Source organism: Aquila chrysaetos, chromosome 1 (genome assembly GCF_900496995.4).
Source record: "Aquila chrysaetos chrysaetos chromosome 1, bAquChr1.4, whole genome shotgun sequence".
NCBI lineage: Eukaryota > Metazoa > Chordata > Aves > Accipitriformes > Accipitridae > Aquila > Aquila chrysaetos.
This window is the reverse complement of record NC_044004.1, coordinates 7,081,808-7,106,280: the sequence shown is the minus strand read 5'-3', so window position 1 is coordinate 7,106,280 and position 24,473 is coordinate 7,081,808. Positions and strand designations below refer to the sequence as shown.

The following is a 24,473-nucleotide window of genomic DNA, read 5'->3' as shown; positions in this document are numbered from 1 at the left end:
AAGCTTTTAAACCAAATGGACAGGCACCATGTCAGAATTTATAAAGGAGCTGATTATGTTCCTCTGTATTAATTAGGTCTAGACTTAAACCAGCACTGAGACCTGGAGCCTTGACTATAGCTTGAGAGTGCTTCATTCTTTATCTGTAATAATAATTAATATCTTTGCTTTGATGAAATGCTTTCAGTCTCCTTCAAAATTTTTAATGAACTCTGTAAAGCAGAAGCTGAATCATAGCTCTTTTGGGAAGCACTTTCGGGGCAGCACTCTTTAAGAAGTGAAAAGCCAGAGGTTCCTCCTATGCAGTCTGTGGCTCTGTCGTACCCAGAGCTACAGCCTACACTGCAAGTAGGTCTGTAAGGGAATTTTCCCCTAAAATTTTCATCAAGGGAAATTAGCAAGCTCTGGGTTTTTTTCAGTCTAAGAAATGAAAATCAAAACTACTTGTTTTGCTCTTTTTCCTCACCAAAAGAAGCGACAACCAACCTGGGACAGTAAATTAATAACCTTCCCAGATTTCCTGCATTTAAAAGAGGGAAAAAACACTACCATTTTCCACACACCTACTGTCCTGATGGCAGCCCCTGCTGCATGGCCACCTCTGTCAGGAGGACAGGTCTCATGGCAAAGCACCTACCCAGAGCCCCGGTGGCTGGCCCAGTTCTGTCACCCACCTTTGGGGAAGGGAGGGAGAAATCTCTCAGAGAGGATCCCCTGTGTGGGCACCTCTCCAGTTTGGTAGTGAGAGGCCAGAAAAACCCCTTGTTTTGGGGTGTGAGGGTCAAAGTCTGCTGCCCTCAGGCCCCCCCACGGGAGGGGCACCACCCGCCCTCACAGTGCCTCAGACCGGAGGAACATGGCGGAGGGAGGCCTGTAGGCCTCACCCCGGGGGCGGCAAGGAGGGTCGGCATCTGCCTCAGCCGCCTGCTCCCTGCCGGGCCCTCCTGCCCCTCCACCCCATGGCCGTCCCGGTCTTTTGCAACGTCTGCTTCTGTGAGCCCCGCAAGCCCACCCCACGGTTCAGCCTCACAAGCTGCGGCCATGTTATCTGTGAGATCTGCCTCCAGAAAGGTAATGGCTGCTGCAGGCACGGGCGGCTTGGCCCTCTGCTTCAGCGGGTCAGGCAGTGCTGGTGTGTACACATCTACCTTAACCATTAGCATTTCTGACTCACTGTGGAAAAAAGAAAGGCCTGAGCATTTCTTCTTCTCAATCTAATGTTATTGATAAACCTTTTCAATTCTTGGTATTGATTTGCTTTAAACAGTAAAACCCACTTGTGTCTGCCTCCAGATGAATCTGGCTGGAGCAATGTGGCTTTGAGAGCAAGCCTTAGATACAGAAAACTGGAGGCTTTAATAAAATTTGAGTCTGGATACTTATGATCCATGATTGCATTGTAAAAAACATAAGATGGCATTCTGTTCTGTCTAATTTTGGAAAGGGCATGCTTTTTCATTAGTGAAAGAGCAATTTGCAAAGCATAGGATTTGTTTAGTGCAGGTTTTGCTAATAGTCTTAAGACATTTTAAATCTCAGTATTGTCCCTGAAACACTAGAAAATTTTCAGCAGCATTAGGAGGATTGGAGGTGATGTTTTGAAGCTCTTCTGTGTCATATGCAATTCCTGAGTCATATTCTGGGGCTCCTGTGATGTGCTTAGTTGAAGATCTTTGGAAAAGATAGCGGAATAAGGAAGTTGCTTTGCAAAAGGAAAAAATAACAGACAAATATCAATATTTTTGCCTTTGAGGTCAAGCTAAATGCCCTGGTTTTTGTAAGGGCACACAGAATAAATGATCAACCTGTATTTCAGAATTAAAAACTTTTGACTAAAAGTTTTCACAGGGTTGCTCTTGAGGAGAGACGGTCATAAAATGCAGCCTCTAAATACAACTTGCAGGCTCCTAGAACCTGAACAACAGCTTTCCTTTCTGCTTTTAATACTGTTTGGCAGAAAAAACCCTGAGACATTATGTATTTTTTTTGCTGTGGATTCAATAATAATGATAATATCAGATTTAAATTTAACTCTTTAAAGATGTTTATAAACATTAATCCTTAGAATCCTTACAAAAGAAGCAGCTAGTAAAATTATGAATTATAAATATTGTAGTAATATGCATTTACTAGAAATATTTGCTAATATGTTTGCAAATAATCAAATAAACATTTTAAAAAATGGTGAAGTTTTAAAAAGTGATTTGATTAATTTTTCACTGGAAAAATTCACAAGGTAAAATTATTAATTCTTTGAAGTCAAGATTTCATGTATTTTATCAAGCCAGACTGGGCCCCAATCTAAAAAGTCATATATCTGTTTGACTCTAACTCATTAGTGCACTTAAGCATACATTTAATTAAACCAGGCAAGTAGTCCTATTTAAATCAACAGAACTAAAAGTCACCTGCATTCAGTGACACAAATGATATTCATAAAATCATTTACATGAATGCTTATTTGCAGGAGTAACACCTGATGACATTCACACACATTTTTCCCTGTGCAACTGTGTGTAATGGTTATAGAATCAAATTCTTTATTCATGCTTATTTGCATTTCTTGTATAACTTTCAGATTCCTTCCACAAACTCCAAAAAAAGGTTTAAACATCGAATTCTATTAAATAGGTATTCAATATCTATTCAGTTTGATGTATATTTTAAATGTGTCTTTACCTTACAGGCAAAAACGATGAATGTTTGATCTGTAGAATTCCTTGTCATACATTAGTCCTTTCAAAACAGGTAAATGAAGCTTTACTATTGCTGTATTACACTAATCTGTAGTTTGCTTAACAGCTAAATTATTTGCATTACAAAATACTTCCCTTTTGTTTGCCAACTGTGACATGAATATTTACTGATGATAGGTTGGTAGACTTAGATATTTATGCACTAAACAGCTTTTAGTTTTATGGATTTCTTCAAATAAAAGCCTACAGAGAGTTTTTACATTTTCAGATTCTGCTGGACTGTAAATCACTCCAACCTTTTCAAGAAACGTGACTGGCTACTGTGTAACTTTCAAACTTTCAAAATGTGGAAAAATGTTTATTGACTTTGCCATTTGTACATTAGAGAAAGTGGACTCTAATGAATTATTCATATAATGAGTAGAATCAAAAATCTGCATGGTGGTGCATCAATATTTTCAAGTCTATTGGGTTTTTTTTCCCTGTTTTCTCTTAAGCTTAACTATTTTCCTCATGGCCATGTGATTAAGAGAGGATCTGGAAAATTATCGGGAATTCTTGTTATGCATTAGAGAATTAATAGCCTTTAATTCCCTTTCTTGATAAATCATTAGAAAGATATAATTTTCCCATTTCTCCCAGGAACCATCTTCTTCTTAGCTAATTTCATAAATGGGTTGTGAAAACATTTATATTTTCCTAGACTGATGCCTACCTAAGAGATAAGCCAGCCTTACAATGGTAGAAGAGAAACACTAAGAGTATTCAATACAGCTGACACATAAAGTCCTACAAGGCTGTAAGGCAATCATGTATGTGAAATAGAGGACAATTTGGGACTAATCCTGAAGAGGTGACCTTGAAGGAGGTCATGATTTCTCTAGATATGTTTAAAACTGAGCTGATGATATCTAAATACAGAAATCTCTACCTCTATATACTGTATATAAAAAAGTAAAAAAATGTTACACTATATTTCATATTTGTAAACACAGAACCTTGCAAAACTGAAACAGGGTGAAGAAGACAATGCTACCAAAAGTAAAAAATTACAGCAAACCAACAGAATGCAAACATAATACAAAGGAACAACGCACACAGTAATCAAATAAAAAAACCCCAAAAGCCTCTCATAAAACTTCTAAAGCAGGTATTTTAATAAGCTTTCAATATCAGCCTATCCTGGCTGCAAGTTTGGTTATTAATTTCAGTCACAGAATAATTTAGGTTGTCAGGGACCTTTGGAGGTGATCTTGTCCAACACCTTGCTCAAAACAAAGCTAATTTTGAAGTTAGATCAGTCTTAAATTGCAGCATTTCAACAGAACTTGATAATTTACTTCAAAAATACTGAAGGAATTTAAACATGCAATGACTGGGATACTAACAAAAATATTATATGTTTCATTAGAACCTGCCACTGCTCTGGAGGACTGGAAGGAAGCAAATTACCATATTCTTTAAAAAAGACATTCATGATGATTGCTTAGCCTTGATTAAGAACAGATAAAATGATTGGAATGATAATTAAAGATGCATATAAAAAAGTCATGACTCTATAATTCAGGCACCCGAGTGGAAATATACCTGGTAACCTTTATGAGCTTGATGCTATGGAAGAATTCCCAATGAGTAGGAGGTCCTATAAATGTGTTAAAACTCCTCATTAAATTGCATATTGGGGCAATCAACATCTACACATTAAATATTCTCATCTTTACAGTAATGGATGCTTGTCACCTTTATATCTTCCTTCTATGTCTCATGATCCCCACTTGCTTTTTCCCAGAGGATGGTGAAGTGTTATGATAAATCAGAATCTCACTGTTCATTATTTCAGAATATCATATTAACATCTGCTACTCCTCCGTGCAACAGATAAAATATTAACAGTGTTATACAAACCTTTATTTTAAAGAGTCTTACATCAGCAATGAAGCTGGTTGTTTCTTATTTTTTTCAGATCTGATAGGTACTTAAACCAAGGTCATTGCTTTTTTAGGACCCTAAATAGGTTTCTAGAGCTTGCCTCCTATGAATATATTTTAAAGATGACAAATGTATTTTTATGAATACAGTAATTTTTCTAGATGAAATTTTATTGTCCTGTTTGTATTTTCTTTACTTAAATACCATAGATAGGTTAGACTGTTGTTGCTATCTGTCTATCTGCTTTTCTCTTTCTCAGTCTGTCAATTTACCCTGTGGAAATTTTTGAACGCTTTGGCTAATGTCAACCAAATTCAAAAAAGCAGAGGAAGTCTCAAATACAATTAATTTCCTCCTGTGAGTTCTATAAAAATTAGTAGCTGGGGAAAGCAAGGAAAAGCAGTTTAGTTCTACTGGTGAGAGAAATGTGAGTACAGCTCATCAATAATCAGAAGTGCATTTGGCAGCCACATGCACAGTTCTGCAGTAACCAAACAGTGCATGCCATCTTTACTCAGATGAATTGCTATACAGGACATCGAAGTAGCTGATGTCAGAATATGGGGAACGAAAGATAGAAATCTGTTGCAAATCCAGGTTATTAATTTAGCTCCTCATGTAATTATTTTTCATACATATAAGACTTAATTCCCTCTTATTATTAAAATTATATAATATAAACACATGTTGAAAATAAGTTTGGCAAATACAGCTGTTATTTAGTCTTGGATATTTGACTTTATACTAGTGTTATACTATTTCTGGAGTAGGTAAAAATATTGTCTCTTTATATGTACATTTCTAAATGAAACAAAGCCTAATTCTTTGTTATTTCAAAACAATATTTTTAGTTTAAGTGATAGCACTTATATTTCTATTTTCTTAGTAGCTTAGAAAACTGTTGCTTCATTTACAGCTGGCCTACATCCTATTTCTTTCAATAATTCACCTGTCTTTAATTTTTCAATTTTTTAAACTTTTTGAGATTCTTTAGTACTTCTGGGATTAATTTATATTTTGCCTACAAGAGTTCCAGTTCTTTTTGACTGGATTTTGAAAGGTGGCTCCTTACATGAAGGATGCCTTTTATCTGGGACAATCTTCTTTTATCATCTAAGTACGTTGGGATTGTTTTTGCTTTTTTATTGAACTTTTGGCTAGTTGTAAGCCTATCTTCTATTTTACAATCACAATACTTCAGAGAACCTTCCAGTTTGCAGTTTACAGGTAGATTTTTTTTTTTTTTGCTAAATTCCTCATTTTTAAAGGCTGTTTACTGTTACAGTAGAAGATAATTGAAATATGATCACTGTTAGTTCTTAGTAATATAACTATTTTAACTTAGTACTATAACTAGTATAACTATTTTGGGGTTGTATTTTGTTTGTTTTTCTTATGAATAAATTAGGAATACATGTATTCTGGATAAAAGTAACACTTAACTAAGTTATCTACATTGCTTTGTAGATTTGGATAGATGTCCAAATGTCAGTATCATTCTGAGATGTGCTTTATATTTTGTAGCATTTCTTTCTCACCATAAATAATAAATATATCTTTATTACAATGATAGCTTAGGTACAGAGCACTTACTCAGCATTTTCTAAAAACACAGATGGCCACTTCTGAGGCCATATCATGATCTCTGATTAAAAGTCTCAGTCATAGAATACTTGAAAAATTCAACTATCATTTTAGGGCTTTTTTCTTATGCTAGGATAGCATTCTGCTGCTCAACAGGCAGGAGTGATAAAGGGATCCCAGTCAGCATTTGAGCTATTCTGAAAAGGACTTTGAAACAAAACTGAGTAGAAGATGCATCCATGCGGCTGGGGACGGTGAGAACCAAAAAGCCTGGAAAGGGACTGCCAGAAACCTGGCTGTTGGTCTGAAAGCAATGCCTTTTCCAGGGGACCAAAACATCTTCCTTGAATGTCCTCTGGAAATGGTTATTGTCTTAGTTACAATAAGTATATATGTGTGTAATATATTTAAACAAAAGCACAAAGCCTTTCAGATGGTTAGTAAGCTCATTAAATAAAACTGTGTTTGTTTTCAATTTCTGTATCATCCCACTTTTGAGCTGTCTATTTTTTATTTATATACATCAATCAGTTTAAGGAACACTTCACAAAATGTTTTATTTAATATAACTTGCAAATAAAAATGCTAACCTTGGTACACTTTCTTTTCTTGGTAGACAAATCCTGATATTCAATCACTGTTCATGGGAATAGATACGTTATGCAAGAAATATTCAAAAGAAATATCACAGGTGAATCTGCCTTAAAACTTTTGAACTCTATAAAATAATCAGCAACTTCTACTGATTTTTATATAAATTGGAAAAATATATGAGTGAATGCTTGAAAATGAATGCATGCTTATTACCATCTTTTCTTCCTTAATTCCACAGTTTCAAAGTTCTTAAGAAAGCATAAATTACTCAACACGGTCACTGCTTATGTTTTCAAACTCTCTCTGAGGGCCACTAGTCTGGTTATTTTAATGGTGTAAAATCACTTTCAATGTCATGCAGTGAAAAATTAGATGTGCCAGAACCTTAAACATGCCCAGATAGTGTGCCCTAATTATAGCAATAAAAAGTTACACAGTGAAAACCTGAGCGGGCTAAAGACCTGAGCTGAATGCATGCACTCTCATTTTTTTTCTTGTTTTTTTTCTTGTTTTAAATCAAAACAGGTCTGCTTTTTTTAAGACGGATGCAATAAATGATTCCAAGGTAAATTTCCTCCCTGCCTTCTGTAAACTCCAGGCAGGATCCTTTCCTTCAGGCTTGGTTTCCAGTCCAGAACTTTAGTAGCTGTCTGGGTTAAACTAATACATATAAACTGCTATTCCCTCCTCATTTTCTGCATCTCTTCAGCTTGGCTTTGGGACTTGTCCTTGTCCTTGTCCCTCTTACTGAGCATTTCAGTGGCAGTTTCAACCACTCTAGGTTGAACTGTAGTAGTACATTCTCCCTGAACCCACCTGTAACCTTCATTGTGTATTCTCATTTCCTTTGGGCTAGTACTTGTTTGATCTTGTGGTGAGCTTCCTGATCTAGCAGGAAAGTAACGCAGGGAAGATCACCTGTTTTCTTCAGTGGTTATTATGGATTCACATTTGCTCTACTCTGTGCTTCACAAACTTCTCCAAAGCTGAGCACGGTCGCTATTCTCAGCACTCCTTCTCCTAAGATGCATAGGTGACACAAGGTAAACAAGAAGCCTTCCACTTTTAACAGCATGTACAATGATCAGCAGTTATTCTGTAAACTGAACAAATCCAGACAACTATACGACCAATCACATGTGAATACAAAATTCTGTAACATGTCAAAGAAAGTAAAAAGAGGACACAATCTCAAAAGACTAAGGTGGGTTTTCTGTAGCCTGAGATAAGCGATGGAAAACATATTGGAGTATAATTAAGGCATTAAGGTATGTTCAGAACTTCTACCAGCATCAGAAGACATAAGAGCAGCTTGTGCTGTATTAGGGAAAAGATTTATCTAATCTAATATCCTGTCACAACAGGGGGCACTCTCTCATATGAGAGCAAGGCTGGCATATAGTGATATGTCTTCAGAACAGTCTCCTAGCTTTCAACAGTTTGTGACACAGGGATTTCTCAAGGTGGGGTTGGTGCCTCTGCATTCAAAAGCTTTTGGTAGATATTTTTCCCCATGTAATTGCCAAGTTGTTTTCTGAATATTTAGCATCTATCGCATACTATGGAAGGGAAGTCCACAGATTGTAAACTGTGTGATGATTTCCTTTTTCAGGTCTTAACCTGCTACCTGCTAGTTTCGTTTGATACTCTTGAATCCCATTCTAGAGGAAAAAGTAACCATTGCCATGCACTCCATCTGTGCTAATCATCAGTAGACTGCTAACATATCCCTTCTTCAAATGTCTTTTTTTCAGCCATGAAGACTCATATTGTATGTGGTCATTCTTTTACTGAAGCTTTTACATACCTCTGATTAATCTGAACTATCTCCAGACCTACTCTATCTTTTCTGAGATGTTAAGCAGACTCAGGATTTAGTAACATATATTTTTTAAAGTGGAATAATGATATTCCCTATTCTATTCCTCTTTAACCACTTCTAAGACCTGATTTGCTTTTTTTGACTGGTGCTGAGCACTGAATTGACATTTTTACAGATTTCTCCTTTATAGACCCAAGACCTCATTTCTGAGTGGTTGGAAGTAGCTCAGAACCATTACTTTCTGAGTGGCTGTTTCTTCCATCAGTTCTTCTGAAGACACTTCTGATCCTTTGATGAGTATTCAGTGGGAACCTCCCAGGCTCTTCTACAGTGAATAAAAAGGAACCATTTCAAATAGATACTCCACTATGGGTTTATCTTCTCAGAGTGTTTCTTTTTGATTGTCTCTTTCCCTACACATTTTCTGGCAGTTTTCTTACACATCAGAAGAAAGATTTATTAGTAAGTTATTGCCTATTGACATTTGTTCCTCAAGCTCTTGTCTTGCCTACCTTGTATGTTTTTACTTTTAACCTGTCATGGTTTATGATCCTCATTTGGACACAAGAAGTGCTTACACACCACCAGACAGTGTGTCTAACAATTATTTTTTAATTAACAGGATATTTTTACAAGGCAAGTTATAATTACCAGTAAGACACATTACTTTTTATGTTGCCATTAATTTTATGTGTTTGCTTAGCACTAATGAGTAAGAAACACCACAGCTAAACTGGCTTCCCAATGTCTTTACCTTGTAATTGAACATAGCGTTAAAATATAAATTCAGTGAAACAAATCTACCAACTCTCGGGTAGGTCATACTAGATTAAATAAACTTTATAAGATTTTCTCTAATAGTGATAATAACTTAGAATGTTTTGTTGGGGAGGATTTAAAGAAGATATGTTAAATACTTATTAAAATATAGAAAAATTTGAATACTGTGAAGCAGTTCTTCTCCATGACTTTTTTGCTAAGGTTGCATAAATGTAATAAGGTGAAGCTTGATATAACTGTATTTATTTTTAGATTTCAGAATTTCAAGAAAAACATCGTAAACATTTATTAGCATACCACAGACAAAAGGTAACTCTAATTGTGATTTCCTTATTTTTGTTGCTTATGTTTGCCTTGTTACTTTGGTTTATTTTTAGGAAATATATTCAACTTTTATTGGAATACTTAGAATAATTTATCAGGATTGCCTCATTTCTGTCATTATAAATACCAGTTTTTAATAGTTTAAAATCTGTGAGGACTTTATTAATTATGGTTACTATTATTTAATAAGACAGATTTTAGCTGTGGGGTGACCGAGATTAAACGGAGAGTCAAAGGACAGGGAGAGAAGAAACCATTTCACTGTAGGAGGACAAAGTGGAAGAGGTGGGGAGAGACTGGTACTCAGATGATAAGCCTAGAGGAAAAGAAGACTAGGGCTGACAAACTAAATGAGAAGCTTGAGCAATGGAGAACAAGACTAAAGGCTAGTACTCCGAAATAGGGATAGCTCAATGGGAAGAGGAATAGAATTAATTATTCTGTGGAGAAGAAATACTGGATTTGTGCCTCTTCCTCTGTAGGTTGGAAAGAAAATTTCATTTCTCAGCCACTTCTAAACATTTGATAAAATAGTTGGCTGTTTCATTCATTTGTAAGGACACAGCCAGGTATATTACTTAAAGCTACTTGACAATACTGGTGAATCAACCCATCAGTAGGTGCCCAATGTATGAAATGACAGAGGCAAACTCATATAGCTGGCCAGCTGGCCATTTTGTGTGTGAGGAGAGCATCTGATATGGCTCTCATGGGTAGAACAGCTTGGAAACTTAAGTGCTTGTGTCACATTCTCCACTGTTTTCCATGACTGCATTTTGGAATAAGTCCTAGTGTCCTGTCCTTTTGCTTACAAAGCCAGGCCATAGAGGAATCCTGATTTTATGCCCCCTTCTAATTAATTGTACTGACTCCAGATGGTAAACCTGAAAACTGTAGACAAAGTAAAATAAAGCTCTTAACAGAATTTTGCATAAATAGAAATCTGATCTCCAAAGAATCTGTGCAGAGTTTTGATACTTTTTGATGGTAAGTTTCTAACCTCTTTACTGTTGAGGTATTCATTTAGCAGTGGTTGTACTCAAGGATGCTGCTTGACCCAAGGAAGGCGTTTAGGTGACAGTACAGAAAGAGCTGAAGATTTAGTTGGTTGCTATTTCAATGGCACACTGTTTTGGGTGTTTTTGTTGTTGTTTTGTCCATTCTATGTATTAGTATTTTAAATCTGCTTGCATTGGATCAGGGTCAGAAGAGGCTGGTTGTCTTAAACATCCTATGTGCAGCTATGGCTAGCACTGGTGAGGCTATTTTGGTGGAGAAATAGTTTGACAGTGAGGCTGAGGTAAGCAAGGAAGAGAAACATTTCCCTGTGTAATGACATACTCATCTCCTTCCTGTGAGTTTCAGTTAGCAATGCTCCCTCTTTCAGGGCTACTGGGAGGGAGTCTGAAGGAGCTGGGGAAGGCTAGATCACAGCTGGCAGAGGCACACAGAATGAGAGAGTGGGAGTAGGTGCTCACACTCAGGGTTATAATCTCCATCTGAGTCTTCCTTCCACTGTCTTTGAGATGAAGGTGAGTGGGAAAAGGATGGAGCAAGAACGATTATCAGTATAAACAGTTCGGCAAATGTCAGTGACCGCAGGGCAGATGAAGAAGCACAAAACTACTCTTTGACACAAATGCTTCTTCCTGCTACTCTCCACTCTGCAGGTGTTGGCTTTTGAGAAAGGTGGAGTACTGCATAAGGAAATTCACAATCAGGTTCTCATGCTTGGCTATCGTTTGTGGTCCCCTACCTTATTTCTAGTATGTCATCCTTGTCACTGTCAACCAACAGGTCTCATGACATTGATAAAAGCTTCTTTGTTGCTGTTTCTGTCAGTTGTACAGATACTGCGGTGCAGGTGATAGTGTGTGATGTGGGCACTTGATGTCCATATTCCTGGCAAGTCTAGGCCCTGTGTTGTGCTAGGACCCAAAGATATTGAAACCCAAATAGTTATTCACCTTATTTAAGGCATTTTGGCCTAAAAATGATCCAGTCCTACAGAGTGACAGGGTAAAGTACATTGTTCCTGACATCTGTACTGGTCACTTTCTTAATCAAACCTAGCTTTCATTAGGAAAAAGAAAAAAGAATACACAAAACCAGATCTTACATAAATTAGATGATGTCTTTAATCTGTTTTGCAGAGTTTCACATCTGCAAAAAGAGCATATATCTCTGTCGTGGTTTAACCCCAGCCAGCAACTAAGCACCACGCAGCCGCTCACTCACTCCCCCCCCCACCCAGTGGGATGGGGGAGAAAATCGGGAAAAGAAGCAAATCCACGGGTTGAGATAAGAACAGATTAATAGAACAGAAAAGAAGAAACGAATAATGATAATGATAACACTAATAAAATGACAACAGCAATAATGAAAGGATTGGAATGTACAAATGATGCGCAGTGTCATTGGTCACCACCCACCGACCGGCACCCAGCTAGTCCCCGAGCGGTGATTCCCCGCCCCCACTTCCCAGTTCCTATACTGGATGGGACGTCACATGGTATGGAATACCCTGTTGGCCAGTTTGGGTCAGGTGCTCTGGCTGTGTCCTGTGCCAACTTCTTGTGCCCCTCCAGCTTTCTCGCTGGCTGGGCATGAGAAGCTGAAAAATCCTTGACATTAGTCTAAACACTACTAGCAGCAACTGAAAACATCGGTGTTATCAACATTCTTCTCATACTGAACTCAAAACATAGCACCGTACCAGCTACTAGGAAGACAGTTAACTCTATTCCAGCTGAAACTAGGACAATCTCCCACAAACAATATGATTTTATAAAGGCATATCAGGTAATGTTATTAAAGAATTTGAATAATATTGTGAGAAGAAGCATGAGAAGTTAACAAGAAAATTCATAATTTGTCTTCAAATCAAAATATGAATAGTGTGAAGTAACGAAGGACTAAGGTCACACAGTGGAAATTAAGGGTAAAATATAGATGAAGTATTGAGGCTATTGAGTAAATTTTTACATCCTTCATAAAATATAATGTATGATAGCGTAATGAAAGACTGTAAAAAATACACATACTAGGGAGCTGACCTAATGTTCTTGACCTTAATGTTCTTCAATTTTGCAAGCTCATAACATTCTTTAAAGGAGATATTTTTGATTGTGTCTATAACATAACAGGAAATACTCTTCACATAAGCTTATTACAAATAGATACACAAAGAACTGAATAAATTTTGAATCTGAAATGAGAAATATGGGAACATGGTATTTGGTATATCGTAGTTATTGGTATCTTTTCCAGATAATTTCATATTAAATGCAACATAATTTTTGCATCAGATATGGAAAAGAGGAATAAAAATAAAAGCAAAGTATTTTTAAACACTTTTCTTAGTATTCATTTATCCAATATCACCAGCACGCTTCACAAAAGGTAATCAAACTAAGTTTGTAACTGCCAAAAAGAAGCATATATTTTTCAGACTGTTTAATGGATCCATATAACAGCTATAGTCTTGCCCCAATAAATCTGGAATAGCAATGATATCTAAGATTAAAACCAATAGAAAACAGCCTTTCAACACTTTAGAATACTAGTTGTATGAAAATGGAGTTGTATGTCACACAAATAGATTTTGTTTAAATCTATGATTATCTCACAGACAGTAAAGTTGGAAGAATCTCTCAAGAAAGTAACACAACAAATGCATCAGATACAATGGTAAGAGGTTTAATGCAGCAAAAGTAAATAAGAAATAGTCTTTGTAATCAAACAACAGTAAGTTTAATTGATAAAACAATAAAAAAGTCATGCTTTGTTTGCCTTTCTCATATAGTGTGTTGTATAAATAGAAGAAGCTTATTTTTATAAAAATAAATGAACAGTTATTTCTGTCACCAGGTCCATTTTCTTCACATTAATCAAGCCTGTCAGGACGGAATTCTTTTGTTTTTAAATTCAAGTCAGTAGTTACTGTAAAAATGAATTTTTAGCAATCTCTATCATATAGATATTAAGTTTTAAAATTTTTATTTGCATTTACATGAACGTGTTTGGTTTTTTTCCAACGGGCTTTCCAACATCAGCTTGGAAAGTACTATGATATCTTTCCTAGTATCTAGCCCATTTGCAAAATTACCAGGTTTTTGTAACATGATTCTCATCTTCTCTGTTTCTTGTAAAAATCAACTTCTTGACTCAAATTAGTCTTTTTTCACAAATGTGGCAAGGAGATAGCCAAGAGGTAGCTCATTGTTATTCCCCTGCTGTTACACCTTAATCTTTCCATCTTATTTATTTCCAATTTAAAGCCAAAGTTCTTATTGATCCCTAAGTGCACTCTGTGCTATTACTTTTCATTTAATTAAATTTTATTTCAACTATTTGTTTGAAAATATCACATTTTTTAAATCATTATGTAGTTATCCTCAATATTGATGTAACTTTCTATCTTCAGAACTTTCTGTCTTCAGATTTCACAAACTGCAGGCTATCCCTGAGTCATCAGGGAGTATATTAAACAGGACCAGTTGCGAGACTAAACTGAAGGGGACATGTCTAAAAACATTTCTGCACTGTCTTCATCTTTTTTTGTTGCCGTTTCCCTTTTAATGTTATTTATAGCATACATATCTGAATTAATCACTCTTATCTCTGCTTTAAAGTCCACATGGCCTATAGAGCACTCTGATGTTTAAATTGAATTAACACAGAAAAAATGTAGTATCTTACTACTGTTTAAAAAAAAATCTGCTTACCAGAACATAAAACAAAACAAAAAAGATATCAGATTGATCTACTGTGATCCACTTATGGTGAAATTATGAAATTTTCCATATAGCATTTGTTTCTATGTCCTATTTTATCCTTCCTATTTTCTAAGATTTCAAAAATATCTGGGAAAAAACTCTAACAGGCATTGTCTGCTTTTCCCTTTTAGTGAATATGGGTATTAAGAGTACTTAGTGTATAGTTACAATGTAATTCTCCCTATAGATCCATCTTCTTGAGAGAAGCCCTCATGAATGCCACTTTATGAATACCAGTGATCAAGGATGCTTAAATCTCCTTAATAAGCCAGTTCATGAAGCCAGCAATTTAATTGCAAAATTTTGTTGATCTTTATTCCTTTTCTGTGTTTTTTCAGTATAGACTTTCTTTTGACTCTGACATGCACATAATACTGTGTTATGCTCTCTTACGCTTCTTGGGCTACTATAATGGAAAGAAAAACAGTATAAAGGAAACTATGTATGTGGTGGATTATCATAGTTTATATATTTTTATCCACTGCCTCCTTTTTCTTGTCTGCATTTCAAATAAATAGAATTTTGGTTATACCACACACAGAGTTCTTACTGAATTTCAGATTTTTCAGACGTCTACCAAGAAAGTGTGACTTAGGGCTTCTTCTTGCATGCCCACTAGACATGTTCTATTTATGGTTATTGGCAAAGGTATCAGTTTTACATAGCTGTTGATGAATAGTATAAATATGCCAACATTTCTTTTGATAACTGGATTTTTTAAAGTTTGGAAAATGTATACATCAAAATGAAGATTTTTGGCTCAACTGTAGTTAATAGTTGTATTTTAAGATCTGTTGTTCCATAAAGTACATAATGTTATCCTAAATTGATATTGTTGGGCATGTAATGACTGATACAGACATTATGATATAGAGAAGTAGTTAACAGCTTATCAAATACATTGTTATTTTGCTTCATGGCAAATAGTGTCATGTTAAAACCAGCTATTGATGAATAAAATGCTTTGATTTTATGCTTTATTGACCAGCTAAACAAATGAACTAACCAAACCAGCTTTCAATTTATACCTGTTGTTTCTTCTGTTTCCCCTTTAGTATGAAACTTCCTGAACAAACTACACAACGCCCATTTTCCAGTGCAAGTAGAAATCCACTTTCCAGTAAGAAGTGTTGGTTTAGGATACTAACTATGGAATACATATCACTAGATATAGCTATGTTCTAATATTAAATTTATTGATGACTTTAGTTCCTTCAAGAAAACAAGATGGTTATTCTTCATGTTCTCTTCATCCTAGTCATCCTTCCTCTTCTGAAATGTAGGTACAAATCTGTAAATTTTCAATGAAAATCTTAACAGTGACAATATACTGATATTTTATACAGAAAACCATTTTTTTTGGTAGTGAGTTTAAAATAAGTATATTTTCTGATTTTGCATTTTGTTTCTGCAAACTGTGTAAGTAGGAAAGAACTGGAGAGGGTCTTATCTATCCAAGTGTACATCATAACTACTTCTATAGGTTGCCTTTGTAATCACTGGAAAAAATTCTAAGGCATGATACACGTTATTCTACAGGCTTTCTGGATAGATTGATTAATTAGTGAGGAACTCTTCCCATTGACTGCAGGGAAAAACTAAATGACTTGTACAGACACCTATATATACATTGTAGTTGTCTAAAGTTAGATGGGAGGAACTCCAATAAGGCTCATTAAATTTTAAATAAATTGAACATACATCTTGCTCAAGCTAAAAGATTTCCATACCTGTGACTTTGACTTTATTTTTTATAAAAAATAAAATTTCAGAATGCCCTTGTTGTGGAGACAAGTGACAAATATATAAACATGCATATATATTCTGACTTAAATACAAGAATAACAATGCTAATCATAAAATAACTTTCTCTGTGAATGTCTAAACCAAAGCTCAAAATCAATAGAATTTTCTTACTGCTAGTGGGTTTTGGAACAAGTCCTAAATACTCATATGTGTTATGCGTTATGTATTATGCTTTTCTGTTATTAGTCAAATTTAACATGAGAATATAACGTAATTTTAGCCGTTATAATGAATGTGTTATTTTTATTACAATGTCATACTTATTTTGAACTTTGTTGTAAGAATGGAGTCAATGGAAATTGATCCTGTACCTTCACCAATGAGGAAAGTAAGTGGTATTTTTATATATGTTTATATATGTATGTATATATACATACAAATGCTTTTGATTTCTCCTACTCTGTTAATACTGCAAAAAAATAGGATCCTCCCTCCACCTCCTTCAAAAAAATTCTTATGTATGTGCTGATTTCAGCTATGCTTGATGCTTAGTAGAAGTAAGATGTTCCTAAAAAAGGAACCAAAAGGAAATAAATCACAACATTGATTTCTGGAATTGTATTTTAAACTTCTGATGCTAAATTAAATGGCAAATTCTTGAAATCTCAGTGCGCTTATGTTATAAAAATGTTATAACTGTTTCCAAAATAAATGTTGGTAATGCATGAAACTGAGAGTTGCAATTAAATTTGAGTTCTAATATATTAAGGAATGGAAATATATGTAAGATTTCCACATTCACCAGACCTCATGTAGATGTCTGCAGTGCAGATTTATGCTAGCATCTCAAGGTTTCCTTAATAACCTATAGATTGTTCGTATCCATAGATAGACCTATATCCATAGGTATAACCTATGGATTAATATGTGTGATTCATCTCATTCTAAAGGGAACTTATTGGTTTCATTCCTGATTCTCTTCCTTGACCATAAAGGGAATTTCAGGGGATCAGGCTGGATGTAAATGTTGTCATTGCAGATGTCTGAAGTTACAAGAGGTGAATCACTTGGCACTCCACATCACACTGATTTTCAAAACATTCCTGAAATTTCATTTCTGATAGATAAATGTTTTTTTAAGCCACAAATCAAGCGAGTCATTTTCTTTCACCTTTCATAAACAATTTTGTTTGCTGCTTGACCAGGTGACCTTGCTTCTGTCTATGCTCAGGGGCATCAATGTGTGTATAGTATCTTCATGTGTTAAGAAAAAGCTAGGTGTAGAAGTCAATGGTCTAAAAGCAGTGTTAGAACCTGATATTTGAGTAGGGAATTGCAAGCTTGGAATGACATCTCTAACATGAGAATGAAGGCAGGAGTTTTTCACTGTATTAGTATTCAGATTAGGAGAGAGAACATCCAGGAACAGGTGATAGCTTAAGAATGGAATCTCAGCACAGAAAATTATGTACGTGATATTTTTCTTATCTGAATGTGACAGAGAGGACTTCTTGGAATAAAACTAAAATACATGTACTTTTTCTGTCCCTGTAGATCTGTAAAAAATAACAACTTAATTCTGAGGTTTTGCATTTTAGTGCTATGAACAAAACTGGCAGCAGAGAGCACCAGAAATCTGCAGGCTTTATAGACCTCAAAAACGTAACACTATTGCTGAAAATACTTAAATAATTAACATACTTATTACACTGTAATTAATACCTTGCCATTCATTTAGCCTGAGACACCGACCGGTCCAACAAGATTATCATTAATAACTCCACCTCAAGATGGACGTATGGGTGAGTAAAAATCGAAGTTTGTAACTGGATAACATTTGTATTGCATTAAGAGGATTAATAAATTAAAAACTGTATATTAGCAATTTACTGAGCAAACTTGAATTGTGTTGAGGTATAAGGAACTTATCATGTATACATCAATCCAGCAGATGGGAAATGGTTAAAAATGAAGAATGAAATAAGTCTTCCTAGTACTGACCTACTCTGTTCTGTGAACAATTACTTGTAACCAAAATGATTTTTTGCTGAGCAATCATAGGCAACAGTTGCAAAGAAAATACTGTAATGATGTGTATGGTTGAACAGAACAGGCATACTTGCCATATATGTTGTTGACCTTCTATTAACCTTCATAATTATATTTGTTTATAGTTACCAGAGATTAACATTGTCCATAATGTCATGTTAAAAATCACATGAGGAAAAGGGGGGAAACTAAATGGAAGTTACAAACTATTTCATAACAAAAGCAAGGCAATTAAGTTGAGACCAAGAATTTCTTCAGAAAGGTGATTTTTGTTTTTCACCATATCACAGTAATAGGATATAAGACATTTTACCTGCCTGTACTTCCTTTCATTCCTGGGCTGTTGCAGAACTTGGGTAACACTCTGATGTAAATAAGACATGAATGACAGCCTACTGAAATTAGTGCAGTCTCCTTGAGTACTGTTTATTTGTGAGGAGTTTCCCAGATATTCCTGATATTCTGCAGGTCTATCATTCATGTGTCCCTCCCGTTCTTGGTTTTACATTCAGCTTGTTTCTGTAACAGTCCATTCTCAGGCAGTCTTTCACCTGGCTTCAGCAGTTAATAGAATCATCTCTAGCCACTTAAGGAGCTTTTAGCACTCTTGTGTTTTTACATGGTGTAAATGTCCCGAAACAATGACAAATGCAATTGTAATGCAATTGTAATGAAGGAGCAAAAATTGCTTTTGCTATGTTATGTCTGATTTATATGTTCACATCCTTCCTAAATGCATGCTTGCCTATAAATTTAAGGGTAACAAGACAGCAGGAGTTGAGGTTAACTGTTTTTTTATTGTGTTTAAATATAAATAGATACTTAATGAGATAGTAAAAGTATATGTAGAACAGTTATTTGTTCAGCACATACCAGAATCAACCCATAAAGTTTTGCAGTGGACAAAGCTGAATGAATCAAAGTGTACTTGCAAAAGTAAGGGCAAGTAGAAACAATGATTTAATGGTGCACTAAAGAAAGTTTCCTTCTCAGAGATGGACGGGGCAAAAAAGGATAGCTGAAGAAGTGGAACACCTCAGCAGAGCGATCTTGATAGTCTAATAATAGTCTAATAAATGAGAGAAGGTGAAATAAACCAACATATGTGTTTAACTTGAAAAAGCTTTGCAGGAATGGTGCAATATGATGTTTTTGTGACAGCTAAGCTCTATATAGGATTAATCTATTGAGATTAAAGACAATTTTTCACCTTTACCCTCTGTTGGAGTACTGCTGAGGACTTTTGATAGCTTTCACTTTTGCTGGATCTTCTTCTAGCAAGAGGTACTGGAAGACAACTCATGCCTCAGCAAATGTCTTGTCTCTGCTAAATTGTAAAAACACATTATTAATTTTTTGGACTATTTTAATCCTTTCTCAAGTGATATGGTGACTTCATTTTGTCAGCCAATTCCTTATCTTTCATTGTCTGTTGTAATTGTGCACCATTTCTAATCCTTGAATAAACTGATCATGAGTTTGTCCCAAATAATGCACTTAAAGTACTAATCTTTGTTTCCAAAGTTATCTCTTAAGTAAAATGAGTAATTCATGTTGGTCCTGCTTTCAAAAATTCGATTCTTACAGGTAGTGTATCCTACAGAGGTACTCAGTCATCTGGAATAATGTCAAGTCAAAATAGTAGAGCAGGATCTACAAGGTAATTAAATACTTTTTCAGGATGCTACTGTCTCCTATGAGAGACTGAAATTTCTCTTGTCTAGCCTGTATTAATCTGTATGTTTAAAGGCTATATTCTATATCTGAAGAATGTTATTGTGCAGGTTAGCTATCACCTATATGAATGTGTTTGATTTTGTTGGAAGGTTTTATTTTGAAATTGCTTTCTTCAAAAATGTGCAGAGGTAATCTGAGTTCCTGTAGCTGTGGACATCTACAGTCGTGGTACTTTTACACAAAGGGTAGTAATTTTATAGTAAGAAAGTGCAACGACCTCTCTGCTTTATAATTCTTCTAAAAATCAGAGCTGACAACACAATATCTCTTCTCTGAATAACTTGAACATCTTCATGCAGCATGTAGCAGGTGTTTCAGGTTTTTCATCTAAACATTGAAAATGTCTCAAACTGTGAAAATTATTAACATAAAGAAAAAACTTAAAATGGTTCCAGAAAAAGTAATCTCTTGTTCTCTATAATCATTAAGCCAAATAATCTTCCTAGCACAAATTTAAAATGTATATATAACAAAATATTTTTTTTTCCATTTCTGGTTCTCATATAATTTGTTTTCTCCTTCTGCTTTTTAAAATATGTAAAAATCCTAAAGAAGTAAAAATCTGATAAGGAATATATAGAACACAATAATTTATAGCATTTTCTATTAAAATATTAGCACTCTGAATTTAAGTGTACTCTTGTACTATGAAAGTAACCTCAAATCTTATCCATGAATTAATTTCAGTAACAGATCCACACCTATAAAACTACCACATAGTGGATGTTCACTTACATCATCATCTGGATCACAAAGCAGTAGAAGGGGGTCATGGGCTGCTTCTGATTTCAGAACCCCTCAGTTGTATCCATTTACATCACCTTCCCCACAGTCATCTGTAACAAGACAGCCAATCACCATCTCTGGACTTCTGCAAAGACAACATTTAGGCAAGTATATTTTATAAAATAACAACATTTAACATTTCCTGAAAAATTTTCAGCATAACATGCTTATTACTCATTTACTAGAGAACAGTAAATAAGAAGTAAATTAAGCAACACAAAAACGATATTTCAAAATTGGAAGTAGACTATCAGCAAAATATGAAAAATATTGATGTTTATGATCTGTATCTTGCCTTAGTCTTCTGTGCAATAGAATATCTGCTGTTAAAATGTGTTTTTGCTTCATCTTGGAATGATATTTTAAAAGATATTTAAATCTGATAGTATCCATAATTGTTTTCTAGAAAAAATACCAGTTCTAAGTAATGCAAAGCATGTAATAATTTGACAAAAATTAATCTTGCAACAAGTCCCAAGTACGGAGTAGGGAAAGGAAACACATGTGTGGAGGAAGTGCAGCAAACTCAGTGGGAGTCATAGCAAGACTGAGATAGTCAACAGGAGTCCTTTAATAAAGCAGAATAGTTGAGTTGACACATGGAAAAGAAGGAAAAAAATGTCTATAATGAAAAGAATGAATGGGAGGCAGTTCCTGTGTGACCGAATGGCACGCTGTAGAAAGTGGGTGACAGTTGACATCTCACTATGTTCAACAGAGAAAAAAATGAATATAAAAGGAAACTGCAGTATTCTGAGATTAAGAAGTGAAATATTAGTTACCTGGTTATTAGGAACTAAGGAATATTAATGGAAATGAACAAATGAGTGAACTCATTCTGAAAATGAACAATGGATAGGGAATGAGCAGATGATGAGACAGAGCAGAGGAAGATGTATTAAGGAAGAGAAAAAAAGGTGAGGATATTAAAAGGGTGGGGAGTAGAAAAGGAGCCCAGAACAGGGCATGGGACAGAAAAAAGGCTATAGATGAAACAGATTAAAGAATTTATGAAGGATGGAGATAAGAATGCAGAATATTAGTGTAAAAGAGGAAGCAGGATGGACCAAAGGAAAAAAGATGAGAGGACACTAATGGTTATTTTTCCTGCGAAGCAAGAAAAGCACAAAAGAGACACTCTGGATAGTTACAACAAACAAACCAAACAAAAAAGCAAAGAATAAGGACATGATGGGAACAAAGTTAAAGACGACAAAAGCATTTTCTGGTCTTTTATTTTTATGTTTTATAAATATTATTATTTATTTCACTGTACTTCTGTGTCACATGCTCTGTATCTTCACAGTTTGGGAGAAAAGGCTTAGATGATAATTATGATTTATTGCTGGTGGTTCTTCTCATAATCTGTATGATATTAACTTTATTTCTTTTATAATTACCTGTTATCCTGTCACAGACTTCAGTAGTAATCTTCCAAATCCCAATCCCAATGATTTTTTCAATCCTAGTACTGTTCTCTCAGTTGCCAAATTTTCTGTCTCAACTTCACATTTCTTAAAGATCTAGCTCTCAAGACACCCACATAAATGTCCAGAAGTGACAGTAAAAAGGGAGATAGTCTAGGGTATTATTTGTTGAGTGCAGCATAAAACTAGGAAAAGTAGCTGCATAGAGACCAGCCCAAGAGGGGTGTAGGTAGGAGTTGCACTAGGGCAGATTAATTCATAAAATCATAGAATCATAGAGTCATAGAACAGCCCAGGTTTGAAGGCACCTTGAAAAAAATCATCTGGTTCAACCTCCTGTGGGAAAGGGAGCCTAGATAAGGTTATCTAGTACCCTGACGGATCACATCTTGTAAACCTAATTCCTCATATTGCAGAGTTTACATTGCAAGTGAAATCTTTGTTATTTACCTTAAAAGGATAATTCAGCTATGAAGCATTTTTCAGTCCATATTAATAAATGTGACCTTTCTATTCCAGGAGTAACACATCCCAAGCAGTTTTGAGTTCATGAAACTTCATGAAACCAAAATAAACGTATTTTAAGAAATTCACTTGCACTCAAGTTATGAATGCTTATAGCTTGTGGAAGCTTACATCACAATTGTTTTTCTTGTGGAATTTCTGAACAGTGATATAGCATGTCAAATAATGCATGAACCTCATAGAATCTGTAAATAATGTACTGGAAATTGAAGATAAACAAAAGAGCAGCTATATTTATCTCAAGTATTAGTTTTCCTTGAGCTATACAGTTACAAGTTAATTGCAGTTCATATGCACAGCAATGCTTTGGACATTCACTTGTGTAGCTGAAATTGGAATAAGGCAAAAATGCTTTTATGGAAAGAGAAACCCAATTCTTTTATATAAATACAAAGGAGCATATATAGATTCATAAAGAGAGATATACAAAAGTTCTTATCAAAATGTATGGGGTTTATTTTTAATTTTTGATAGTTTTCGCTTCCTCTCTTCCTTGAATAAGATATCAAAATAATTTACATGAATAAAGTTTTCCTTTAGTCTTACTAATTTTTTTTTCCATTTGTACTTGTATTCTTGTTCTAGGATCAACTAATCTTGGAGGACATTCAACAGAAAGATAAGCAAACATCTGTGAATTGTTTTAGTCAATAAGCATCTGGAGAAGCCCTACACAGTCTTTGGATATCACAGTATTTGTAATTTCTATAAAATGTCAAATTGGCACAAAATAGCTAACCATTCAGCATGAATAATGTATTTCAAACATCACTGATCTTGCTGATTAACATCTACAGTAGTTTTAAACAGGACTACAAAATCCTCTTGCTGTTTTTAGAAATTTTGGCTTAAAATATGTTGTATAAATAAACAGCCTTTATAAACTAAGTGTTAAGACAAAACATGATCATATATTCAATGAGCATTCCTTGCTGTGAATGCATTGAGCTGCAGCAAAACTCTATTTGAAATGGTTGCGCCTGTATTAGAGATGAGCCCCAGTCCTAAAAATATTGTAATTTATGAACTTTTGATTCCAGAATTCCAAATTTTGGATCTTACTCAATAGATCACTTTTTGTTTGCACTGTTGAAAGGGGTAAGGTTTGAGGGATATTACATTCTAACACGCTCTGCTGAGCTCATAATACAGTATCTATTCCGCACTCCAAGAAGTTTACCATTTGATATAGGTAGCAATGATTTCTTCCCAAAATAGAACGAAATGGGGGAACTGGCATGAAGAGACAAAACACAGTGGAGACTACCCTTACTCTCACACAGGAACAGCAACTGGATACTCTGAAAGGGTGCCAGAATGCAACCTTTTTCTTTTGAGAATAACTCTTAAGTTGAAATCCCCACTATTAGTATGTATGTCTGGCAAAATTTTGCTATGACTGAGTCACCAAATACGCACCTTTGTTTTGTTTTGTCCCTAACTTTACCTGGACTATTTAAAAAATAATAAAACTAAAAGCTGGTTTTTTGAGAGAAAGTCCTCTGAGTACATGATAAATTTCTTTTGGGTTGAAATGTTTTGCTTGACCTGAAAGAAAAGTTAGAACAGAAAGGGGAGTATAAAGGAGTTTTTTTGTGATGCTGAGACAAAGTGTTAATTTACCCAGAAAACACAAGAGTGAATGATTGTTCTTACTATCTCTGAATTTGATTTCATTGTTCTTACATCATCTCCT

At 35.0% G+C, this 24,473-nt stretch overlaps 1 protein-coding gene across 1 annotated transcript; it reads left to right on the top strand.

Moving 5' to 3' along the window:
• Positions 1 to 959: 959 nt before the first annotated feature.
• Positions 960 to 23,400, top strand: RNF212 (ring finger protein 212). The gene is made up of 12 exons (XM_030013586.1): positions 960 to 1,071; positions 2,687 to 2,748; positions 6,826 to 6,900; positions 9,658 to 9,714; positions 13,361 to 13,419; positions 15,563 to 15,627; positions 15,717 to 15,786; positions 16,596 to 16,641; positions 17,992 to 18,055; positions 19,890 to 19,962; positions 20,733 to 20,929; positions 23,363 to 23,400. The coding sequence occupies exons 1-12, from the start codon at positions 960 to 962 to the stop codon at positions 23,398 to 23,400; spliced, it is 918 nt and encodes a 305-aa protein (XP_029869446.1).
• The last annotated feature ends 1,073 nt before the right edge of the window (positions 23,401 to 24,473 follow it).